This window comes from Tyto alba, unplaced genomic scaffold (genome assembly GCF_018691265.1).
Source record: "Tyto alba isolate M040663 unplaced genomic scaffold, T.alba_DEE_v4.0 Super-Scaffold_14, whole genome shotgun sequence".
Lineage (NCBI taxonomy): Eukaryota > Metazoa > Chordata > Aves > Strigiformes > Tytonidae > Tyto > Tyto alba.
This window is the reverse complement of record NW_024881276.1, coordinates 52897991-52919653: the sequence shown is the minus strand read 5'-3', so window position 1 is coordinate 52919653 and position 21663 is coordinate 52897991. Positions and strand designations below refer to the sequence as shown.

At 52.7% G+C, this 21663-nt stretch overlaps 2 protein-coding genes across 2 annotated transcripts in view; one reads left to right on the top strand and one right to left on the bottom strand.

Moving 5' to 3' along the window:
* NME7 (NME/NM23 family member 7) overlaps window positions 1-2131 on the top strand; it is a 93534-nt gene extending 91403 nt beyond the window's left edge. Inside the window, exon 12 of the mRNA XM_033005147.2 lies at window positions 1688-2131. Within this exon, the coding sequence (XP_032861038.1) occupies window positions 1688-1720 (33 nt within the window). The 3' untranslated portion in view covers window positions 1721-2131. The remainder of the gene's footprint in view (window positions 1-1687) is intronic.
* ATP1B1 (ATPase Na+/K+ transporting subunit beta 1) lies at window positions 1766-16947 on the bottom strand. The gene is made up of 6 exons (XM_042788393.1): window positions 16676-16947; window positions 13835-13963; window positions 6727-6882; window positions 5778-5962; window positions 3825-3905; window positions 1766-3192 (listed from the first exon to the last, which is right to left on the bottom strand). Exons 1-6 carry the CDS (start codon window positions 16773-16775, stop codon window positions 2926-2928), a joined length of 918 nt encoding a protein of 305 aa, XP_042644327.1. The 5' UTR covers window positions 16776-16947; the 3' UTR covers window positions 1766-2925.
* Between the last annotated feature and the right edge of the window lie 4716 nt (window positions 16948-21663).

The window sequence follows — 21663 nt, the reverse complement described above, 5'->3', positions numbered from 1 at the left end:
GGCAGTAAGGAAAGTGATGCCTTTCCAAGGGGAATAAATTTGTACATAGGCAATACAGCACAGATTTAAAAAAAAAAAATCTTGAAAGCAATGCAAATTTCAAATTCAAATTAATGAGATGTCACAGCTCGACCCCCGCCTGCCCTGGCCCTGAGCTTTAGACGGGCCCCTTAGCAGAGCAAGGCTCTGGGAGCAGCGTTTTGTGAAAGGTCATTTTAGCATCAAGTCTGTTGCATACCAAAGGGGGGGTGGGGGGGTGGGGAGTGTGTGTGCCCCTGGGGGGGCTGGGCCAGCCCAGCGTCTGCACCTGCTTGTTGGGGGGCCTAGGGTTGGGTGTTTTGGGGGTTTGGGATGTTTTGGGGTTTTCTTAACCATCCTGCAGCCCTTTAATGCTGTAGCTCTACTAGGTCTCACAAATTACAGCAGCCTTTCTAATAGGGGGAGGCACCATGTCTGGCCACGGGGGGGTTGTGGGGATTTTTTGGGGGCGTGGGGGGGTGCAGCCCTGTGGTAGCAGAGTTGTCAGGAGGCCTGTGAAGAGTTGGGTGGTTTCAGTGGGTGGCTGCAGGGTGAGTGGCTGGGGTAGCTACTGCTGTTACTGCCTAGTTAATTAGTGATCAGAGCGAGCCGGCCTGCTTTCACTGATTTAGTACTAGAAAGTGATTGGGGGCAGGGCGCCTGGAGGTTTGGGTTCACTTCATTCCGTTTGCTATTGCTACGAGCACATTCTGTGAGCCCTTTCAGACACTCACTCGCCGAAGCCAACACAGGCACCGTATGTTTGTCCAACCCCTGGAATAATCAGTTGTCTTTATTAAGAGTTCCTGCTTGGACTTTGCGTTCCCATAGTAAATTAGGAGATAAATTATATCTAATTATATGTTGGCTCTTTTGTAAAGCAGGCAGCTTGGGGGCTTTTCAGCGTTGTTGATTTGTGTGTTGTTTTGTTTTGTTTTTTTTTTTTAACCTGTCACAGGCCATACACCTAGGAATTGAATTGTAGGGGCAGTTGATCCTACCAAACCTTGAGGCATGCAGCACCACACCCCCCAACTGCCAGGAGCCAGCATGGCTCAGCTTTCCTGCAGCCCGGGTGCAGGTGGAGCTTCCTTCAGCGAGTATTTTAGTGCTTTAGTGGCAGTGTCTTTCCTAAATCCTTGCCTCGCTAGAAGCATACAGCAGCAAATAAGACAGTTGAGGGCGAGATTTCCACTCGCTCCTGCTCCTTGGGAAGGGCGTGAGGCAGCCACACGCACACGCCAACCACCACAGCGTGCCGTAACTCACGCTTTTCCTTCTAGCAGATGGCAAAAAGTTCAGCAGCTTGCTTTTCCAGTGTCGTGCGTTCTGACGAGGAAGGCTTTATCAAGCAGCTTGCTCTAGCACAGAGTCATGTTTTGTCACTTTGCACGGGGAAATTCCCCCAGTAACCTGCAGCACGCAGCCATCCTGGCTCCTGCAGGAAGGCAGCTGCCACCTCCTGCCCGAGCAGCCCTGGCCCCAGCGCTGCCGGGCGCACACCCACCCCCACCAGCAACCATTGCTACCTGCAGTTACTCCCAGAACGTGTGGCCTGACCTCCGGGCCTGGAGAACGCACAGTGTAGGGCCTCCCTGTCCCTGTCCCAGCTTACCTTCTGCTGAGACCGTCAGGGAATAAAAAAAGATATATTTTCTGTTGGAAATAGGTACAGTACTTCTTCAAGATTCTGGACAACTAACAGCCTCCAGCCTCACCCAACGCAAAAGACGTGCACACAGAGGGGGTGTGTTCATTCATTTATTTGTCCAATGTTTCAACCTGACTGAAATACAAGATCAACAAGAGCACTGTACTCCTGGCTATTATTACATGTTAGAACATAGAGTTTTGCACTTTAGACAACATTTAACACCATTCTATGGGGTACTGCATTGCTTTTATAAAGTTTAAAATAAAGATTTATTTTTCAAACATGTGACTTTGGTTTATTTCATACATTACACTTTCTTGCAGAAAAAATAAAATTGTACAACTGCATAAATATAAAATTCTTCCACCATGAAAATGGTTAAAACATTCAATAAAGACATTAGCACCACAGTGTGCGATGCCTCCAGCAGGAAAAAAAAAAAAAAAAAAAGAAAGAAAATATACAAAGCAAAGAGTTATGCCTATCACCGAGGAGAGTGATAGCCTGACCCAGTCTCTCACACAACGTACTGGAGGATGAGGGAAAAGGTGGAGAGAGAGACAGCATTCGCTACAAAGCACAGTACACAATCATCTATCCTTTTTAACATGACTTAAGTTAGTTTCCCTTGCCACCCCTCCAAATAAAATACCCTAACACCACAGAAAAGTCAGAAGCCTTATGGAGTGCTGTTAAATAGAGTCTCACAGGTGGGCCTTTCTTTGAAAAGGAACAAAATAATGAGAAGTATCATGCCAGTTCTAGTCCCATTGAGTATTTACACCTTGGACAGCAAAAGTCTTTGCTCACAAGAAGTAGAAAACAGATACAATACATGGCTTGAAAAATGACCAGAGTATGCACCTATAGTACTGTACACTAAATAAAATACACAAGGCAGCAATACTTAGGGGCCAGAAACACTGCTTACTACAAGTCAGTTATGGAATCATAATTTACAGTAAAAATGGGCATGTCCCAAGGCTCAATTTTGTTTTCTTTTGTCATTTACAGTAGAATAAATATTTGTCGCTATTGCTACACTTTGTTTACATTCTAACCTAGTAAATGCAGAAAGCTAGTGTAAAGCATATAGATTACGTGTAGGTCCCATACGTATGACAGTTTGTTCAAGACTAGTAGGTTTTCTTTTTTGTTCTTTTTTTTTTTTTTTTTTTTTTTAACCTTTTAAATGGCTAGGAAGGTCGGGGGAGGGGGGGAATGGGTGGAGGGGAAGAGAGTTGTGCTTACAATCAGCTGCTTTTTATGTCAAATTTAATATCAAAGCGTCCCTGGAAGCGGTCTTTGTCGCTGTACTGGATGTTCTGCCCGTAGGCCCTGCACTCCACGCGCACCTCCGTGTCGTAGGTCAGGTTGGTGAACTGCACGGCCACCAGCGGCTGCAGGTACCGCGGCTGCAGCAGCTTCCCGTAGTAGGGGTAGTACTGCAGGGCGAAGCCGGCGTAGCCGCCCATCCCGTAGTACTCCACCGCCCCGATTTTGTCCGCATCGTCCTCTCTCTAGAGGTGGGAAAAGGAAAAGGCGGGCGATGCCAGTCACAACCAAGGGCCATCACCCACGCTCTACCTCTCGCAGCCCTCCTCCCTAGCAGCACCCGTGGGTTTTGCAGCCCCCGGCTGTCCCCGACGGCACCAGCACGTCCCCCGTGGTGCAGCCAGGCAGCACGCGCCTCCCAGCACCCGTCAGCCAGGAAAAGGGCTTTTATTTATTTAAAACCTCAACCGCTTTATGCATTCAGAAACCACCGCAGCTTCCCGGCGTAGCACGCCACTATCTTTGGCTAAAAAAGGGTTTGCTGTTTCTCAGCTGCTTTACAATGCCAAGTAAAACACCTCCTCCCTGGAGTCCTCCCTTCAGCCCTCGGTGCCAGGAGCTCCACTACAGCACTTGGAAGCAAAATGGCTACTTCTGAGGATAGCTGGCCCCACTTTTACCCCTTCCCTGTGAGGGCAGCACTACCTGTCATCTGTCCTCAGCAGGGTTCTCAAACTCCGGTTCCCAAGAGGGAAGACAGCCCCAGTAAGAACCACCCCTGTTTTCTGCAGAGAGGGGGGGTAACTACACTGGGACAAAGACTTGGACAGTCTTCCCCTGCAGCTTCCCGACTCTGCTCTACTGTATTTCAACTTACCTTGGCAGCGCAGTGGACAGGGATGAGGTACGGGTTGTATTTTGCCATAACCTCTGGAGGGAGGCTCTCGTTTACTGGAGCCTAGGAGGAATCCAAAACAAGGGGACGTTACGCACCAGGCACTTTTCTGCAGAGTGGAGAACCTCCCCAGCCATTAACCAAAATCCCTTCTAAGTTTCAGCAACGACCGCTCTTGGCGATGGTTTTAGGGCTAGATGAGCAGCATAACGCAACTAGAGATGGGGAAACTTATTAACCCAAGCAGAGCTGTTTCCTGTCCTGTGGGGTACCAAGGCAAGCAAATCCGGCTATTTTTAATTCTGTGGTGTCACTGGGGAAAGCATTTCAGGGCAGAGCACCAGCTGGCGGGGCTTGTTTCTGCAAAGCCCGGGGCAGTGGCAGGAGGAGACACGCTGCCGGAGGGTTTGCCGCCAGCCGGCCGCGCGTGCGGGCAGGACTGGGGACGCGCCGGCCAAACCAAGAGCAGGAGTCACAGCCGCACCTTGCCAAAGCTCGACACCACCTAGGCGGGGAAGGACAGAGGCTGCGAGTGTCAGGGAAGGGTGGGAGTGCCAACGCTGGTGCTGGTCTTTGGTCTCCTGACAAGTGCGGTCGTTTGGCTTCACCGCCTCGCGAGTCTCAGACCTGCTTTACACGCGCCTTGCCCAACGCAAGAGCTATAGGGTCTCTGCCAGGGCATGGAACGAGGAAAACAAATACTGCCTCGGATAGAGACCTCCTCATTGCTAAATGAAAACATGTGAGGTCGTTTGTTGACCAGCCCCTGCTGTCTGAGGCGGTCTGGAGCTCTTCAGAACTCTGTGGCAAAGAAAAGAGGAACACACCAAGCCCTTCTCTTCCCCAGGCAAACCTGCACATCTTAGGTCATCCCACAGCCACCAAGCACAGCACATCGTGGCTAAAATGCACCCAGTTTCCACCCTGGACCGGATGAGCCAAAATTTCTTTTAGAAAAATTTTTTTTAGACAGGCTCCATTCGAAGAAAAACATTCCTCACCACTTGCTAGCCAGACAGCACCATTCCCCGTCCTCAGCAGCACGGACGGCTGGTGGCAAGGGCAGCTTAGCTCACCACCTGCACCGTCTTCCACCCAGAAGATGGAGCAGCAGGTTTTACACACCACCTTACTCAATAACATGCGCTCTGCCACTACATTCTTGGAGAATTTTTTAGCATTTAAATGCATTAGGGGAAAAAAAAACAGAAAAAAAAAAACAAAAAACCACAAACCAAAACTAAAAGTAAAAGCCATTCCTGTCCAGATTAACATCCTTCAGCATTACTGCAAATGTGCCTTCAGGTGCAGCACAGAGTGAGGGGTGACAGGGACATCCTACAGCATCTGGGAAACAGCATTAAGTAACCTAAAGATCTCCTCACCTTTCTCACGGTAAAAGCTGTGTTTCAGATGTATTTTACACTTTATAGCTTATGCTTCAATCTGATAGTTAATATTAGCACTACTTCATTTAATTAGGTGGTTTTAGAAAGGGAGGCAACTCTGCACTGCCTGAGGAAAGCACGGAGTAGATCGGGGCATGACACAATGTACTGATTTTACTACAGATGGAGTCAGTCTGGGGCAGTCCCATGGAAGCACACGGGAACATAAGATGGGTTTTACCACTTGAAGAAAATACCCCGTTAGAGCAATTCAGTTAGCAGTCTCAGCAGTTAACACATAAATAACCAGGAGTTCACACTGTGAGGTTCATTGCTGCTTGTTAACAACTTGCAGTGTGTGGTTTTCATTGCTTTTTAATGAAAAGTATTTTTAAAGCCAGTTACTCAAATCATCTCACGATTTCTCCTCTGCAGGAGGGGTTTAATACGGATCTCCCTCCAGAAACAGAAAAGCAGGCACAGCAAATCTGCAGCCAGCTTGGGCTCCTTATCAGTAGCTTCTGCTAGGAAGGGAAGAGGTACTTGCCTTAGGTTTGAAGCCGATAATTCTGTTGAGCTTGACAAGGATGCATGGTTTGCCATCCCTGTACCCAAAGGTGGGATCATTTATTCCAGAACAGTTTTCCAGCCATTCACGTTTGAATTTGCAGACCTTCTTCTGGCCCTGGGCATCATTATATGGTCCTCTCTCTTTGTAATCGGTAGGCATGTCTGTCACAGTGGGGAAAGGAAAAGACAACCACGTGTAACGTGACCTTTCACTTGTCAGGAACAGCGACACGTAACACTTCCCTGTGTGGTCTGGATTTCCCCCTCGACCAAACAGGTGACGCCACAGACGTGCACCCAGCCACCCGCCACGTGTGGGCTGGTCCCAGACCAGCAAGTTCGCAGGGGTTTTGGTTTTTAGCTGAGGATTCTTCCAGATGACAACAGAACACGCACATTTGTAATCCACTGGCTCAGAGACTGGGCTTTTTTGGCAGCTTTTACAAACAGGTTCCCCTCAGATTTTCTGTGCACATATTGTGAGGCGATAGTCGCATTGCTACATATAATCTATTAAAAGTTAATACCTCCCAGATGTTTTGCTGCATTGCACCAAAGGGACTAACCCTGGCTATAGCCAAGTCATCAGTACATCCCCCGCGGCTTTCAGAGAGGATCAGGTCAGCGCCACACGCTTCTGGGAGTCAGCTGCAACTTTCTCCAAGAAAAATCTGGGAATTCCCAACCATATAACCTCTACGACAAGCTTCTGGGCACATCCCTGGCCACGTCTGGTCTGTCCAAACTAATGTAGTGAGCAGCCATGTGACTGAAACCAGAGCCTGCCCGTTTACCGGCGTGCTGTTGGTTACAACAGAAGGAATAGCCCAAGACAGAGACCACCACTGCGCAGCCTCAGCTCCTGCCAGGCCTGGCGCAGGGGCGCTGGCCAGAGCCCTCAGCTGCAGGAAACAATCAAGACTTACCCCCACAGTCCTGGAATACGATGTTTTCAGTTTGCTGATCAGCACTGTAGTCCTTTAAGAACTTCTCAAGGTTCTTCACATACGGCTCAAAACTTTTGGGATCGGAGGCAGTAAAGGAAATTTCTGTCTTTTGTACCTGGGGGATTTGAGTCAGTCCTAAGAAAAGCAAAATCAGGAAGAAAACATTAAGTACACCTCAGAGCTGCACAGCCTCTGGGCAATGCAAAGCACACCAAGAAGTAACTCATCCTAATAATCTCTATTTTTCAGACTTCAGGACTTGCACAAAACAGCTTACGCTCACTAGAGGGGAGGCTCTGACAGGCTCTTATCTCCTCTTTCCAGCAACAGTCTGGAATATTTGCCACGATGTTTGCATCACTAAGCAGATAAAAATCACAGAATCCAGAAGGAAGGCTACAAGTCAAGGTTTTCCTCAAGAAAAAACAGTCAACCATAGGTCCCCTGCCCACTTCTGCTTCCTCCTCAAGGACGGAAGGGAAGCTGTCTGTGTGTGAGACCAACCACGTGAAATAAAGCCCCACAGAAGCCTACTCTTATACCTGTAACCCCAACAGGTTGACTTGGAAGTCTGCAAAACACTCTCTGTGTTTAGGATACAGCAGAGCTGTCCACTCGTGAGCCCTTGCAATAAAAGAGGAGAGGTTCCCCAAGCCAGGTATGGTCACTCTCTGCCAGGGGCACCCACACCACCTCTGAGCAGTCTCCCCTGTGGGATGCAGGGCAGGAGAAGTTTTCTCACTCAGTAAATTCATCAGCCTGATCGCCTTCCCTGGTCTTTTCACTCCGTAAGCAGGAATTTCTGATTGCAGAAATAGCAGCCTGCTGAGCTCTGTAATCAGAGGCTCATCACCTAGTAGGTGAGTAGGAAATACCACCACACAGGAGAGAGGTTTAAAAGACTGTCCTGGATTCTGGGCTGCGTAACTAGCTCCGCTTTTGACTTTAGGAGGATGAACAGAAAAGAGAATGCACGGAGATGAAAATGAACTAGATACCAGTAATGCCTACAGATGATGAAAAGTGCCAACCCCTTGGCTTTCCATGATGGGGCTTGGAAGTAGTTGCTCCTGCGTGATGTTTAGGTCACATTTTAATTGAATGCATTAATGCATGGCTAGCGCTTTAAACTTAAGTAATGGGAACTGGAGTTCATGCTGCTTTTGTGGCAGCCACTGTAATTACTGAGGTCTTGACTTCTGTTCAGTTTGTCATCTTTATTTTAGCAAGAACAAGAAAAAGGAGCAGGGGAGCAGCATTTGCTTTGACAGCTTTCAGAACAGGCCTGTTGCCAGCAAGTTCCCTCGGTGCAAGACTCGGGCAGCTTAGCTGGCTGGCCCCAACCCACAGGAGCTTGTGACTCCAGCAATTTTTCCAAAGCCACTTGAATGCTTCTGCTTAGTCCCTCGTCAAGCCAGCTCACCACGCTCCCCCCCTCAAGTTGGAATTTGTAACCTAGGACAAAGATTAGTTTTGTTCCCCTAAATGCAGCTCCTAGTCACCAAAGACAGAGACACATCCAGCAAGTATCTCAGGGGTTTCAAGTTTTATTCCAGGAAGCAGCTTTAACCACTCAAAACTCCCTCCGGTACAAATTGACCAGGTTAGCCTTTCAAGTTTAGGAGCGAGTTACTACTCCACTAGCAGAGTTACATCCTTCCCTCTAAAGGCAGTGGCTTTCAACCCCTTTTCAAGCAATTCCTTGCTTTCTTGCTTCACAAACTGTTATAAATACATAGATAAAATAAGCCAAGTTCAATTTTAGTAAGGGACTTCCATCCTGCCAAACCCTCCTCACGTTACCACTCAGCTGGGAAGCAACAGGCTCAGAGTCACTTGAAGTGGCTATCTGGAATTGCAGCGAAGGCAGGCCAGGCCACAGCTCCTCTCCTGGGTCTGCCTTTTCCAGAGTTCAAGTTACAGGTGTGTCATTCCAGTGTATAAATATAAAATTCATGGAAGCTTGGCCAGGCTTGTTAAGCTTTGGTCACACAGTTAAGCTATTAGTTTTGCTCAGGAACTCAAATGAAGGACCCCCACCCCCCCCACACCTCTGGTTTTTGTCTTGTCCAAGGTGATGCATTAAAGGCACCCACGCAGGCACGGCAAAGGTGCAGGGAAGGTCAGCAAGGCACACCCTGCAGTGGGTAAAAGCTGCCGAGAATATCCCTGTTCTCCGGTTAGGAAAGCCTGGCCACCGACCGGAACAGCCCGAAGCCAACCCTCTGCCCACGGGGCAAGCGACTTGGTTGGGAGAACAGACTCCCATCCCAAAGCATCCCTGTCGTGCCGATCTTTGCAGAAGGGCACCGAAACCCAAGCGGTGCCCACGGGGGCACCTACTCCCGGCGGCCAGGGCGAGGGAGCTGCCCCGCCGCCAGCCCACCCGTGGGCATTTGCAGGTACCTGGAGGGACCAGACCAGGCTTTGGTACAGCAGGTGCTTGCTTCTTTTAGGACAAGAGGAAAGTGTAGATCAGTCTTCCCACTCATGAAGCAAGGAAGTAAATCTTTGTAAAGATGAAACACTTGTTATGAAAAATAGCTTTATCCTAATTAAAAATGTCTTGCTGGCTTCCACCACAACCTCCATCCGCTCCTGCCTGCAGCTGACACAAAGCACAGATCTATCATTTCCTTGTTTTCCATCTGTACATCCCATGGCCAAAATAAAAGCTTCAGTGCTGTTATCAGAGCAGCACTATCAGTGAATCCTTCTTAAGCAATCTTGTTTAAAAAAAAGTGTGTTGCTTTGGTACGACAAGAGAGGGCAACCTCTGCAGAACACTTCAGTAACCTTTCTGAAACCTTCTCACCCCCATTCAGGAACTGAAGCAAGTAGGGGCAAGAAAAAACAGTTACAAAGCTGAGCCATTCCAGTGCTACCTACCATGGGTTGCTAGACACCTAAGGAAGTATGTGGCCCCACAGGCATGAATAAGCCTCTTAGGGGCTCCATGCACATGAGGAAGCCATTTATAAGCAAGTCCTGTGGGGGAAAAGAAACAAAGCCTCAAGTGCTTGCACAGCCTGGAGTCCAAACAACCCTCTCCCCATCTTCTGGCTACAATCCGTTTGCCACCGTTCTGCATCTCATGCTACTACCAGAGACCCCCCGTGGCGTGTGTGTGGTGACGCTGTTCTTCACACATGGAAATACCACGTAACTTATTACTAAAATACTGACAAGCTACTTTAGAAAATTTCTGCAACTGGCTCTTAGGGTGCATTGCTAGGCAATATGATTCGTATCTTCACCCGACTGACACTGTCCACATAAATGATGAGTGATGCCTCGACTTGGTAACAGACACCACCTTCTGTTGGCTTTCTAACTCTGTGGATGTACAAAGACACCAAAAGCCAAAAAAATCATATAAAGTAATTTTTTTTTTTTCAACTACAATTCTACTTCCAAAACACCACTGCAGATTAAAATCACATTTATTCAAGTTCATTTAAAAATCAGATTTTTCCACGTAGACTTTATCATTCTAAGGTGCAAGAGCAAGACTTGAGGGAAAACAGTGACCTGAGGGTAAAGAGGAAGAAACTACAAGTGGGAAGTCAGGCTTGTTATTAGGAATGATTGTGTAAGACTATAGTGATCACTCTCTGCTTCATCATGCAATGCTCATTTCCAACTACCATGTAATCTTGGTTCAGAATGAGTCTGAACACTCCTGGGATGACACAGATGACAAATTGAGTGATCACTAGACCATTCTTATTTACCACCACCACCACCCCCCCACTCACTAAATGATAGACTTTAAAAGCCTCCAAACCAAACAATGTCCTCCCAGTCACCCTCTACCTCATCCCCAAAGTGCAAAAACCATCAAAAGCAGGCACAGGTGTTCTACAAATGCAGCAAAATCTGCTTGGCAGAGAACATCCTAGAGCTTGAGATTTGGAGATTTTTCCAAACATAGGTGCCAAGACAAGAGACAGAAGCGGAAAAGCACGACTGCAGGGGAGGCAGCACACGCTCCTGGGGGCCCTCCTGCCACCTCCCTGCCACTCCCCAAGCCCAGTAACACCACAGCAGCCTTTTCCACAGCACCCTCACTGCCCAGGCAGCACATGAAGCAGGGACACCCGAAATGCCCCTGATGGAGCAGGGATTCTTCCTCCCAGCTGCCACTCAGGCAAAAAAAAATAAAGCTTGAGGCAGTGGTGAGCCCCCCCCCCAGCCCCTGCAGCAGCCCTGGCGATGGGATGCTGTTTCACAGGATGCACACCACAAGATGGCAGGATACACAGCCCAGCTGAGATTGGGGTGGGGAAGGGGACGAGGAGAATGGAGTATTGCCTCTTAAACGCTCGGTACACTGTGTTTAAAAGGCCCCGTCCTTACCCACCCCTATCTGCAGGGTAAGTCCTCTGTGCTTAACGCAGGGTCTGAGCCTGCAGCACACGTGGAACTGGGAGCTGGGGCTGTTGCAATGGCAAGGCTGGGCTGCACTGTCCCTTCCCCCACCCCAAGACAAAAGGGGAGGGAAAAGAAAGGTATCACAGAAAGGCACAAACCCCAGCTTGTCCTGAAGCCCTGTGTAACATTCCTGTTGCATTCGGTGCAGAAACCGATTAGCATATTAATGACACCTGGCTACAAAACCAGCATTTTATGGCTTTCAGTGTTATACCCATGTCAATAACTCAGTAAAACATCCTGTAGGTTCCATCGCTGTTATGAAATCTGTCGTATTTCAGAACAAGAATGATATTATAGCAGCCCCTACAGCATTTCCCCCTGAAAATCCTGAAGGGAAGTATAGTTTCCCCTTTCCCAGCCATTCTGGGCTGACGCAACAGTGACTTGCCCAAGGACAGAGCACTGTGACAAAGATAAAACCAGGTTTTCTAGCTTCCTAGAAAATCAAGGGTTCTAATCAAGCTGCCAATATACTTACTTGGCTTGCAAATCTTCCCACCAGAAATTAGCATTGCACAACACCCCATTTTATGTAGTTCGTAGTCTGCAGGAGTCCCAGATCACAAAAAATTTGAGTTTCCTGCTCAGCAAGTACAGAAGTGAACATGCCCTACAGTAAAAGCCTATTTTTGACTCCTTGTGCTCTAATGGCTGCTGTGCTACAGGACGAGGAATGGACTCGACACTAAGAGCCAACCTCCACCACGCCTCACCCCGCACTCGTCCACGTCTGTAGGATTTATCGCATCATGCCCTGCAAAGGACCCTGTGCTATTAACTGATAATTATTTCCTTGAAGTTGTGTGTGCGTGCCATTACAGCGCAGTTCAAAGCCCTTGTTTATCAGGCTGCCCAACGTCATCTATTCAGGGAGCTGGATTTTGTTCCCCTTGATTTCAGTACCTGCCCCGAAATCTCTCGTTACAGAGATCCCCGACAGCCTTTTCGTTCTTCCTCCATTTTGATTTGTGGTACACACTACGAGAGCTTCTTGAAATTCAGTTCCTTTTTTTTGGTTAAAAAAGGATAAGCCCCAGAAACACTGTTACACTATGTGATTAAGATATGAGTAAAAATCCTCTGCAGGCTGAAATCTTAGAAATTTTACCAGAGTTGCTCTGAAATCGGAATCACAAACTGCTGCTACACAGAAAGCAAACAGTTTATCTAGAATGAGTAATTATGTGACATCAGGCTAAACAGCAGGTCTGTCTGGATGGGACCCAAGATCCATGGGCTTTTGTGCTAATTATTTCACTTCTGGTGAGACCACTGGGTTTCAGCTGGGGAAAAACACCTTATTACAATAACAACTACTCCACCATTAGCCATGTTGGCTTTTCAGCTGCAGCTAATGGTTCTGGGCAGTAGCAGTGACAGTTTAGTCTTCCCTGCAAATGTCAGAGCCCACTGGGGAGACAAACAGCCACTTCCAGTGCTTAAGACAGCATTTTACTCCAGCCATGCTGGTACATTAAGAAGTGCCACACACCAATACAGCAGTTCCAGTCTCTGTTCTGTCTTTAACAAGTGCTGGTGAAAAAGCAATTATCTGAAAAAAGACAATTCTTTGCTGAGATACAGCAGCATTTGGTGATGGTAACGTTCCCTGTGTTCTGAGAGCAGGGGACAGTCACAGCACAGCACCGCAGACTGCGGGGCTGCAAGGCACCGTGCGACACCGGAGCCAACTTCTGCAGGCACAAGCCATCAGCCTCACAATTGTCACTTAAATACCACCGTTATTAAAAGCTTCTCAACTGTTTTACAGAGCAACTGGAGACAGATCGTTACCATCCCCAGCGCCAAGCAGCCCCAAGGTCATTTGCAATGTGGGGAAGCCGCTGCACAGCTCCCGAGGCGCCGCCGGCTGCGGCGGGAATCGGGGGGCAGAGCCCGGGCAGGCGGCAGCGCCGGGAACCCGCGGCAAGGGCTGGTCACACCGCCGGCCCCCAGCCAGGGCGGGCTGGCCACAGGCGCTGCTCAAGCCGTCATCCGAGTTTTGAGCAGGGAGTTACTGTGCCTAGTAAAGACAGGTCATGCACCAGCGACCGCGGGGCGCACCTTTAGCCTGCCGCGACGCGGTCAGCTGAAACACGCGTTGGTCGACGCTACCATCTCCCCTAGGTCACACAGGGTCCTTCAGTGCTGGCCAACACAATTCAGTAAGCACGCCCAGAACTGGCACTGTCCCTTTTCTCCTCATGCACCCCAGTTCCTGAGGTAAAGCTAACATGTTACCTTTGTCCCTTCACTTACCCATGGGAACACAGACTCTACAGAGGGGAAAAAAAAAAAAAAAAAACAAAACACACAACTGAACACCCAGCTTCTTCATACAGCTCATTCCCAAGTGAAGCCCCTTAACCTCACTCCATCACTTCGGTTTAGGGAAACAGAAGAGCAGCAATACTAGTTCGAGCTCCTCTCAGACAGAGGCATATTTCATGTGATGCAACCCTTAATTCTAGCAGGATTGCCTTCAAGCCCCAGTACTGTTAACACAGAAGGCTGAGAACATACCCACCCCCTACAAATATGTGTTGCAGCAACGACATGCTTATTTCATCCTCCTTCTTGAGGTGAGTAACCAACCCGCCTCCCCAGAACAGCTTGCACCAAGTCAAACACAGGCCTCCTATTTAGTTACCTGGAGGTGCCACTCGATCCTGGTATTTGGGCTCAAATTCACTGACAGTGAGCAACATCACTTGGATGGTCCCAATGAATATACCTGCCAGGCAACCGTAGAAGATGACATAGAAGAGGAGGATCTTAACTGCAAGAGAAAAGAAAGAGAAAGAGGAATCAAATCAAGCCCTCAAGGCAGTCGCATTCCACGACAAAACTTCCAACCTTTGCCACTTGCAAGGCATGCAGATGGCGAGCCCCGTTGCAGAGGCACAGATCTAACAGTAAGACGGTGCCCTGACGCAGACAGAAAAATACACTTTGTGCCAGTTTTGGGGGGGGCTGGAAGCACAAGCCCTTGAAAACCTAGAAATCATGAATCAGAACTTGGAATTGCAAAACATGAACATTAAGCAAGCCACGTTCTTGCATGTTTTAAAGGACCCCTTGGCTGACCCAGCACTACCCTCGCACGTTCTCACAGGTGGGAGACTTTCAGTGAAGCAAGTGCCCAGCAGCAAGAAGCCACGATGGGGGCATGTGCTGAGGGTCACCCCTTCCACAAAGCCCTGGGCTTCAAAACCATTTCCAGGAGAGGCTAGAGTAAATGTCTCATTTGGATTTACAAGCAATTGTAAAGCCTGATCTCCTCCTATTAATTCAGGCGATCAGCTCCATTAAAGACAACAGGAGTGGAATTTGGGCCCGAATTAGCTCCAATACTCAATCTCAAATGTAGGCAAGTACTCAGCCGTGTCACAGTACCGCACGCGTACCAGCCTTGTATGCCTACAAAGGCACTCCAGCACTGCTCGCACCAATTAAAAAGTGAATTACATAATAATGAAAGATTGAATTTAGTTTTGGTCTAGAGGGAAACGCCTAGACTCATCGGGGGTGGAAGTGGAGAAGAGCCTGGAGACGCAGCACAGCTCAGACTCTGGGTATCAGTTACCAGTTTACAAGGATTATCTCAACTGATTAACTGCACAGTAACATGCCGTACTAGGCATCACCAGGCCGCCTACAGGAAGAAGCCAGCCCATGCCAAGCAACTATATGCTAATCAGGCTGCAGGAACAAGCAGGCCAGCGCAGAGGCCAAGGAGCACTTGAAAGAGAGCCTGCTTGATCCCCCTGTTCTCATCTAATTGCAAGCAAAAAAAAAAAAAAAAAAGAGAGGTGGTTTATTTGAAGTGACAAGCTATAAGGGAAGGGGAAGAAGCAGTAGGTGGAAGCATCCCTCCTCGATCCCTAGCCCCATTGTAGAAAAAACCCTCCATCACTGGAGAAGCCTCCCGACGAAAGCGAGGCGTTCTGGTTGTTTTCTTTTCAAGCCTATGAAAGACAGGCGAGCAGGAGGGACAGCCAGCGACACGGAGGCTGCGGGACGCTGCCAGAAACGCGCTCCATCCTCTCCTCTTCCTCACGCGTGCCGGGGGCAGGGGAGGCAGCCCGGGCTGGAGGGCAGAGCTGGGTGCGGTAACATGGTGCTCCAGGAGTTAAAAGTACTCTTTGGTATCCAGGCAGCGTAAAGCAAATGGCTGTGACGTCAGGGACGTGTGGAAATTTTTTCCAGAGCACGGTCATAGGAGGTGCTGTTGTAACAAACCAAACACTAATGCTGTTGTCTGCAGCGTAATGCCTTTGAGTTTTGTAACATCAAAAGGCAAACGCTGGGAGGTAGCTTATTTAATCAGGTTCCCAGCCAGGATGCTCTTAACGCCAAAGACACCTTAAAGGTCAAAACCGCTCCGAGGTCTCAGGAAATACCCAGCGGGTCTAGCAACTGAGCACAACATGGTTGAAGGAGAAAGCTTCCCGCAACAGGTAGGCTTCTAACAGAGGAATCGGATCATCCGCCTGCAGATCGACTCCGCAAATAGAAATCAGTCCTAGGCAGAGAGGTACGGGCGCTCTGGGAGAAGGACCCGGTTCAGCCTCCGCGTTCGAAGCACTGCGCAGTTGCCTGGTGCCTCGGGAAGCAGAGAATACCTACCCGTGCGCACCCACAACCCGATTCTGCTCACGTAAAGATACGGCAGCAGCCTGCCCTAGTCCGCCCGCCCGCCCGCGCTAAAGCCGGCGGCTCCGGTCGTGGCACCGCCGGCTGGTCCATTACAACTGGAGCCGAATGCAACATCGCAAGGGTGGCACACCAGCTGTGGTTGGCAGCAACTGGAAGACTGTCTATTTGCGTAAAGAAAACGTTAAAAGCCTCTTAGCCTAAGTGCTGTTTGTACAGCGCCTAATAAATACATCGCAAGTGTTTAATCACGAATGCACATCTAGCCATTTCCTTCTCCCAGAGGCGTTAAAAGCCAATTGTTCTCTCTCGACGGAGCAACCCGAGCTCAGACTTCCTTTATCCAGAAAAAGAGGGGGACAAAAAAGCAAAAAAAAAAAAAAAAAAAAGCAGAGCCACTCCGAGGTCTGGGGCAGAGGAGGGCCGGGGGGGGGGCCGGCTCCCCCGCCGGCGATGCCCCCGGGCCGGGCCGGGAAGGAGACCCAAGGACGAGGCGCCCTCGCCAAGGTCGGCCCGCCCCGGGCTCCATCCCGGGGCCGGGGGGGCCGCCCCGGGCTCACCCCCGGCCCCACCTGAAGCCGCACCTACGCGGGCGGCGCCCCCGGCCCCCCGAAACACCGGCTGGGGGGGGGGGGGGGATGGGATGGGGGGGAAGGACCCCTCAGTCCTCACCCCGCGGGGACGCGTCGCGCCGGCCCCGGCCCCGGCCGCCTCCCCCCGCCCCGGGGGCCGCAGCCCCGCAGCAGCCGGCGGAGGCGGGGCGGTCCGTGCTGCAGTGCCCGCCGCATCGCCGCCGCCCCCCACCCGGCCCCGCCGCCCCCGGCCCGGCACTCACACCAGCTGCCCCCGGTGCGGCCCAGCAGCTCCTTCTTCTCCGAGTTCCAGATGAATTTCTTCCAGTTGCCGTCGCCGTCCTTGGCCTTCCCGCGGGCCATGGCGAGCGGGCGGGCGGGCGGGCGGCGGGGAGAGCTCTAGCCCACGGGGGGCGGCGCGGACAGGCCCCGGCCGGGCTCGGCGCCCCGCGGCACCGGGGAGGTCTGGACGCGCCCGCCCGCGCTGCGGGGCAGGCGGCGGCGGCGGCGCTGGCCCGGCGGGGCCGGGGGGGAGGCGGGCGTGGGCGCCGGGGGGGGGGGGGGGGAAGGCGGCCGGGCGTGGGCGCGGCGGCGTGTGGAGCGGAGCGGAGCGGAGCCCACGGGGCACAGAGCAGCCGCGCTCCCCGCCGGCCGTGCCCCTTCATATACACCGCCGGCTCCGCCCCGCCGCCGCCGCCGCCAATGGGGGCCGGCGGAGGGCCCCGGGGGCGGGGCCTGCCGCGGGGAGGGGGCGGGGCCCGGCGGCGGGCGGGGCCCGGTGAGGGGGCGCGCCGGCCGCGAGCGCGGCGCGGCGGGGCGGGAGGGGGGCGATGCGGGGCGGGGGCTGCGGCAACGGCGGCCGCGCGGGCCGGGCCGGGCCGGGCAGGGCCCCGCCGCGCGCCGGAGCGCGGCCCCGCCCCGCCGGGCCCGGCACGTGCGTGCCGCTGGGCGCGCGCCCCTGCCCCTCCCTCGCTGCCTGCGCGTCTGCGTGCGCGCACGCGCGTGCCCGCAGGTGTGCGGGCCGCGCGCGTACGCACCTGCACGCGCGGGCACGGCGGCGCCGCGCCACTCGTGTCCGTCTGTCCCTCGCCTTCCCCCACCCCGCCGCGCCACGCGGGTCCCGGCGCCGGCAGCGCCGCAGCAGCGGCCGGGCGGGCGCCGAGCGTCGCCTTCCTCCTCCTCCTCCTCCTCCTCCTCCTCCTCCTCCTCCTCCTCCTCCTCCTCCTCCTCCTCCGCCGCCGCCCGCCCCGGCGGCCTCAGGCGCAGCGCGGCTGCGGAGCGCCCGGGGGGCTGCGGGGCGGCGGCCGCCCGTGCGGGCTGACCCTCGGGGCGCCGCGCAAACGCCTCTGCCGGCCCCGGGGCCGCGGGGCACCCGGTAGCCCCAACCCCGCCAGCCGGGACCCGCCCCCCCGCCCCGGGCTCCCCGAGGGAGCCGCCGGTGCCGCACCTCAGCCCCGGAGCGCACCCCGCTGCCCCGGGCCCGTCGGTCTTCACACCCGCGCCTCGCGGAGAAACGGACCGAAAAAAAACACGGAAAAGGGCATTTAGCGCAGCAGCATTAACCTGCTGTGTGATCCGGTAACTGCGGTCGGTACCGCTGCAGGACAGCTGAAGTTACATGGGTAAATCTGGCCATTCTTAAGATTTGCCTCTGGTTTTCCTATTTGGTTGCAATATTGTATTCCACAACTTTTCTTGCCCTTAAGCTAGCGATACCTTCTCTCAACTTTAACTCCATCCTCCTTGGTTTTTTTTTTGTTGTTTTTGGTTTGGTTGGTTGGTTGGTTTCGGTATGGGACTCCGTATGCTTGGCACCACCGAGCCGGCGCGTGTTCTGGAGGTTACCTGCAAGAATCGCCCAGCCTGAAATCGAGGGCCACCCAACCTCAGCGTCCCCTTTTCAGATCTCGGGAGGAAGCAGCCTGGCCACCACCCCCTCCTGCCCTCCCCCAGCCTTTAGGCTAGCCGTCAGGGGGGCAAGTCGTGCTGCGGCACCCTTCCCCGAGCGACCCCAGAGCCGGCCCCTGAGGCAGCTGACTGCGACCTGCATTTTTAGGCCACCAGCCCCAGCCTACCCGAGCCACACCGGGTCCACGCAGGCCAGATACCCCCGAGGTCACGCCGCCGTCCACGGCAGCGGCTGAGGGCGGCCTCCCCCCTCGGGTTCGGGCATACGACCAGACCTCGCAAAGCCTCGTGCCCTGCAGGTACCCTGCTCGTACAGCAGGCACAGAGAGGTAGGCTGTGCGCCGAGAAAGCCGTCTGTGTGTGTGTGTGTGTGTGTGTGTGTGTTCAGGTGGGAGCACCCGGTTTGCTGAGCGCTCCGCGCGCCATACGTTACGCGCGATCGCGCGTGCCGCACGGGTTTTCATCCTGGGGTGGGAGAATCGGCTCTCGGTGGCACTTACGGCGATGGGGAAAGAGCTGATCGGCTAGAGGAAAGAGGATAGATGGCATCTGCCTTTTCTCCCCGGTGTCTGGTCAGAGCTGGTCTTTTAAAGAGACCTGCTGATGGTGGGTGATAACAAAAGCAAACACAGACAGCAGTATCTGATACCCAAGCGAACACCGGCTACGCTGCAGGGAGGACGGTATCAGTTACAAGTTAAGGTGGCTGTGATTACAATCAAGCCAATGAACAGACGAGCACCGCTGGAGGAAAAAACACCCGTTTTTACCTCGCAGACCTCAGCGCAGTTGCTCTGCAGCCAACTGGGCAGCTTCTTTCGGCTGCCGGGCCACCAGGTCTGCGCTGGCACCGGGGAACTGAACCAACTCCCTCCCCTTCTAATGCCCTGGGTGCAACCGACGGCCCACGTGCGCTGCCCTGCAAAGGGCAGCAGTTTGGGAAGCACGTGTGGGTGCGCAGTGGTGTCACCCAAGCATGAAGCCCGCTCTTCAGCCAGCCCGGCCCTCGGACGCCGTGCCTGGCACGATCCACGGGCCAGGGCTCAGCCCAGCTAGTCTGCAGATTACACAAGTCAGTTCAGGGCGCACGCAGCAGGCAGCCGGTGCAGCCCTCCCCTCCTTGCCTTCTGCCCAAGCAACGGGGTCGTCCAAAATAAAACAGGCATGGGATACTCAGGCAGGTTCATGGTGATATTTGTCTCGGGGAAGATTTGAATGGGAGTATGCTCTCCCACAGCATTATCTCCTAAGAGCACGGAGAATGAGTTGGGAGAAAGCAGCTAGAGAATATCTGAATAATTGTATCACAATTACACGGTAAATGGCCACCCAGAAACATGATCTTCCTCTGAGCGCGTTCTGACTGTGGCTACAAGCTCTAGTGGTGCTGGTGGAAGCTGAGCTGCAGGAGCTCCTGGCTTCATCAGTGTTTGTTTAAGGATCACCGGGAAACTCTCCTCTTCCTGCAAGCGTCCGTATTTCTGTATAAATACACTGAGAAGTCCTGTTGGGTTGGCAGTGGCCAGCGATACCAAATCCCCGTGACTGCCCAGGCTGGGGCGTGCAGGATTTGGAATGGGCAAAAGGCCCTTCGTGAGGGTTGCACACTGCCCCTGCAAACTCTCACACACCCGAAGCCTCGGTCCCATGCGTGGTCAGGACACGCGCTTTTCTTGATGTCGGTGAATTATGTCTCGGAATCGGCAGAACTATTAGGCAACAGGGTGCCAAATTTTATTCAAATTTACTGTTTGTTTGGCTACTCAGATATCAATCGGGCCGTCTCTAAGGCCACCACTATATGATCTGATTTTTTAAGGCGATAAGGGCCTGAGGCAACATTTGAAACTGCCAAGAACAAAATGTGCAAAGCAATCCATGTCCAGGAGATCAGCCGCAGGAGGAAGGACGGGGCTGGGGAAAGCTGTGCACCGGCACCTAGGAAGGAACAGCCTGCGAGATGGGAGCTGTGAAGGGTTTATCTCGCTGCCCCGAGGAGTTAGCATGTGAAGAGCACTTTGACTTTCTCCGGTGGGTTTAGGTCTAGCCACCGGTGAGATCCCTGCTTCCTCTCGGTCTCCTCCCTTGCAAGACAGGGAGGAAGCACCTATGGCAAGGAGAGGTGTCTCACTACAGGGCAGGAGGATGGACAATTACTTTTGACGTAGCAGCGAAAGAGAAGGTCCCAGTGCAGAGCAAAGCAAAGCGAGGATTTGTCCAGCTTGACTGTTCTGCCCTTTAGTGCCATTTGTAGGGGAAAACGAGACTGTGCGACTGAGGGTCACACGCAGGAACTTTGGGTAACGTCAGATCTAGAAAAATCTCTGGAGGTGGCTGTGGATGATGCTGCGATACGCAGCAGGGGAAGGAGAGAGGCACGCCGGGGGTGGGGAGGGACTCTCACAGGCTGTGGGACCAAGTGCTAATTATAAGATGACAGAAGCATGCAAAATGGCCTCAAGTAGTTACTATTCATGGGCTGCCACTGCAAACAAATGGGGCCGGGCCTCCTCGGGCTGGCGAGCCCGGGCGCTGGAAAAGAGCAGCTGCTCAAGAGCTTGGCACCGAGCCGGCATCGCACGCAACAGGTGAGAGCGGGCGAGGAAGAGAACGGGCGCCGAGAGCTGCCGCGGCCCTGCGGCCCGGGAGCGAGAGGCCGGGTGGCAGGCGGGCATTTCACATCCCTCTGGGCGCTGCCAGGGGCCTCGAAGGGGGAGAGGAGCGACCCTCGAGAACTGCCCTCCGTGTCCCAGAGAGGCGAGTGCCGGCGCGTGGTCCCCACGCCAGCTTCCCAGTCCCGCAGGGCACTTGAGGAGAAATGGAGCCCTCTCAGGGGCTGCTGCACGTTACACTGGCTCGAGCAGGGTCTGTAGTCTCCCAGAACGCAGTATGACAAAAATAGCTTCTTCCTCCCCCCCCTCCTTGTCCCCCACCTCCCCAGATGTGGGCTCACTAGGGATTAGGCTTATAGACATATGTGGTTGGTCGTCTGAGCACAAGGACTGCATTTGAACAGATTAATGGCATATAGCTATGCAAGCTGAGGTAACTAAGTTCAAAAAATTGTGACCTAGTAGGCACTGAGGAAGTAAACATATATAGAAATAACCTCTCCTCAAATCCAGCCACGGGGCTGGTATTCTTTTCTTTAATATCAGTTTGATAATTGTGTAACGTAACTTGTGGGGGTGCCTGCACAACTCACCCTTGGCAAAACGATGTGGAAAACAACAGCTTAAGAGATAGATGAGTGAGTGTAAACAACATGTGCGGATGGAAAACCCAGAAGCGTCTGAGAGGGCATTTGCCCCAGACTGATCTTGCTGGAGAGGGAAACAACCAT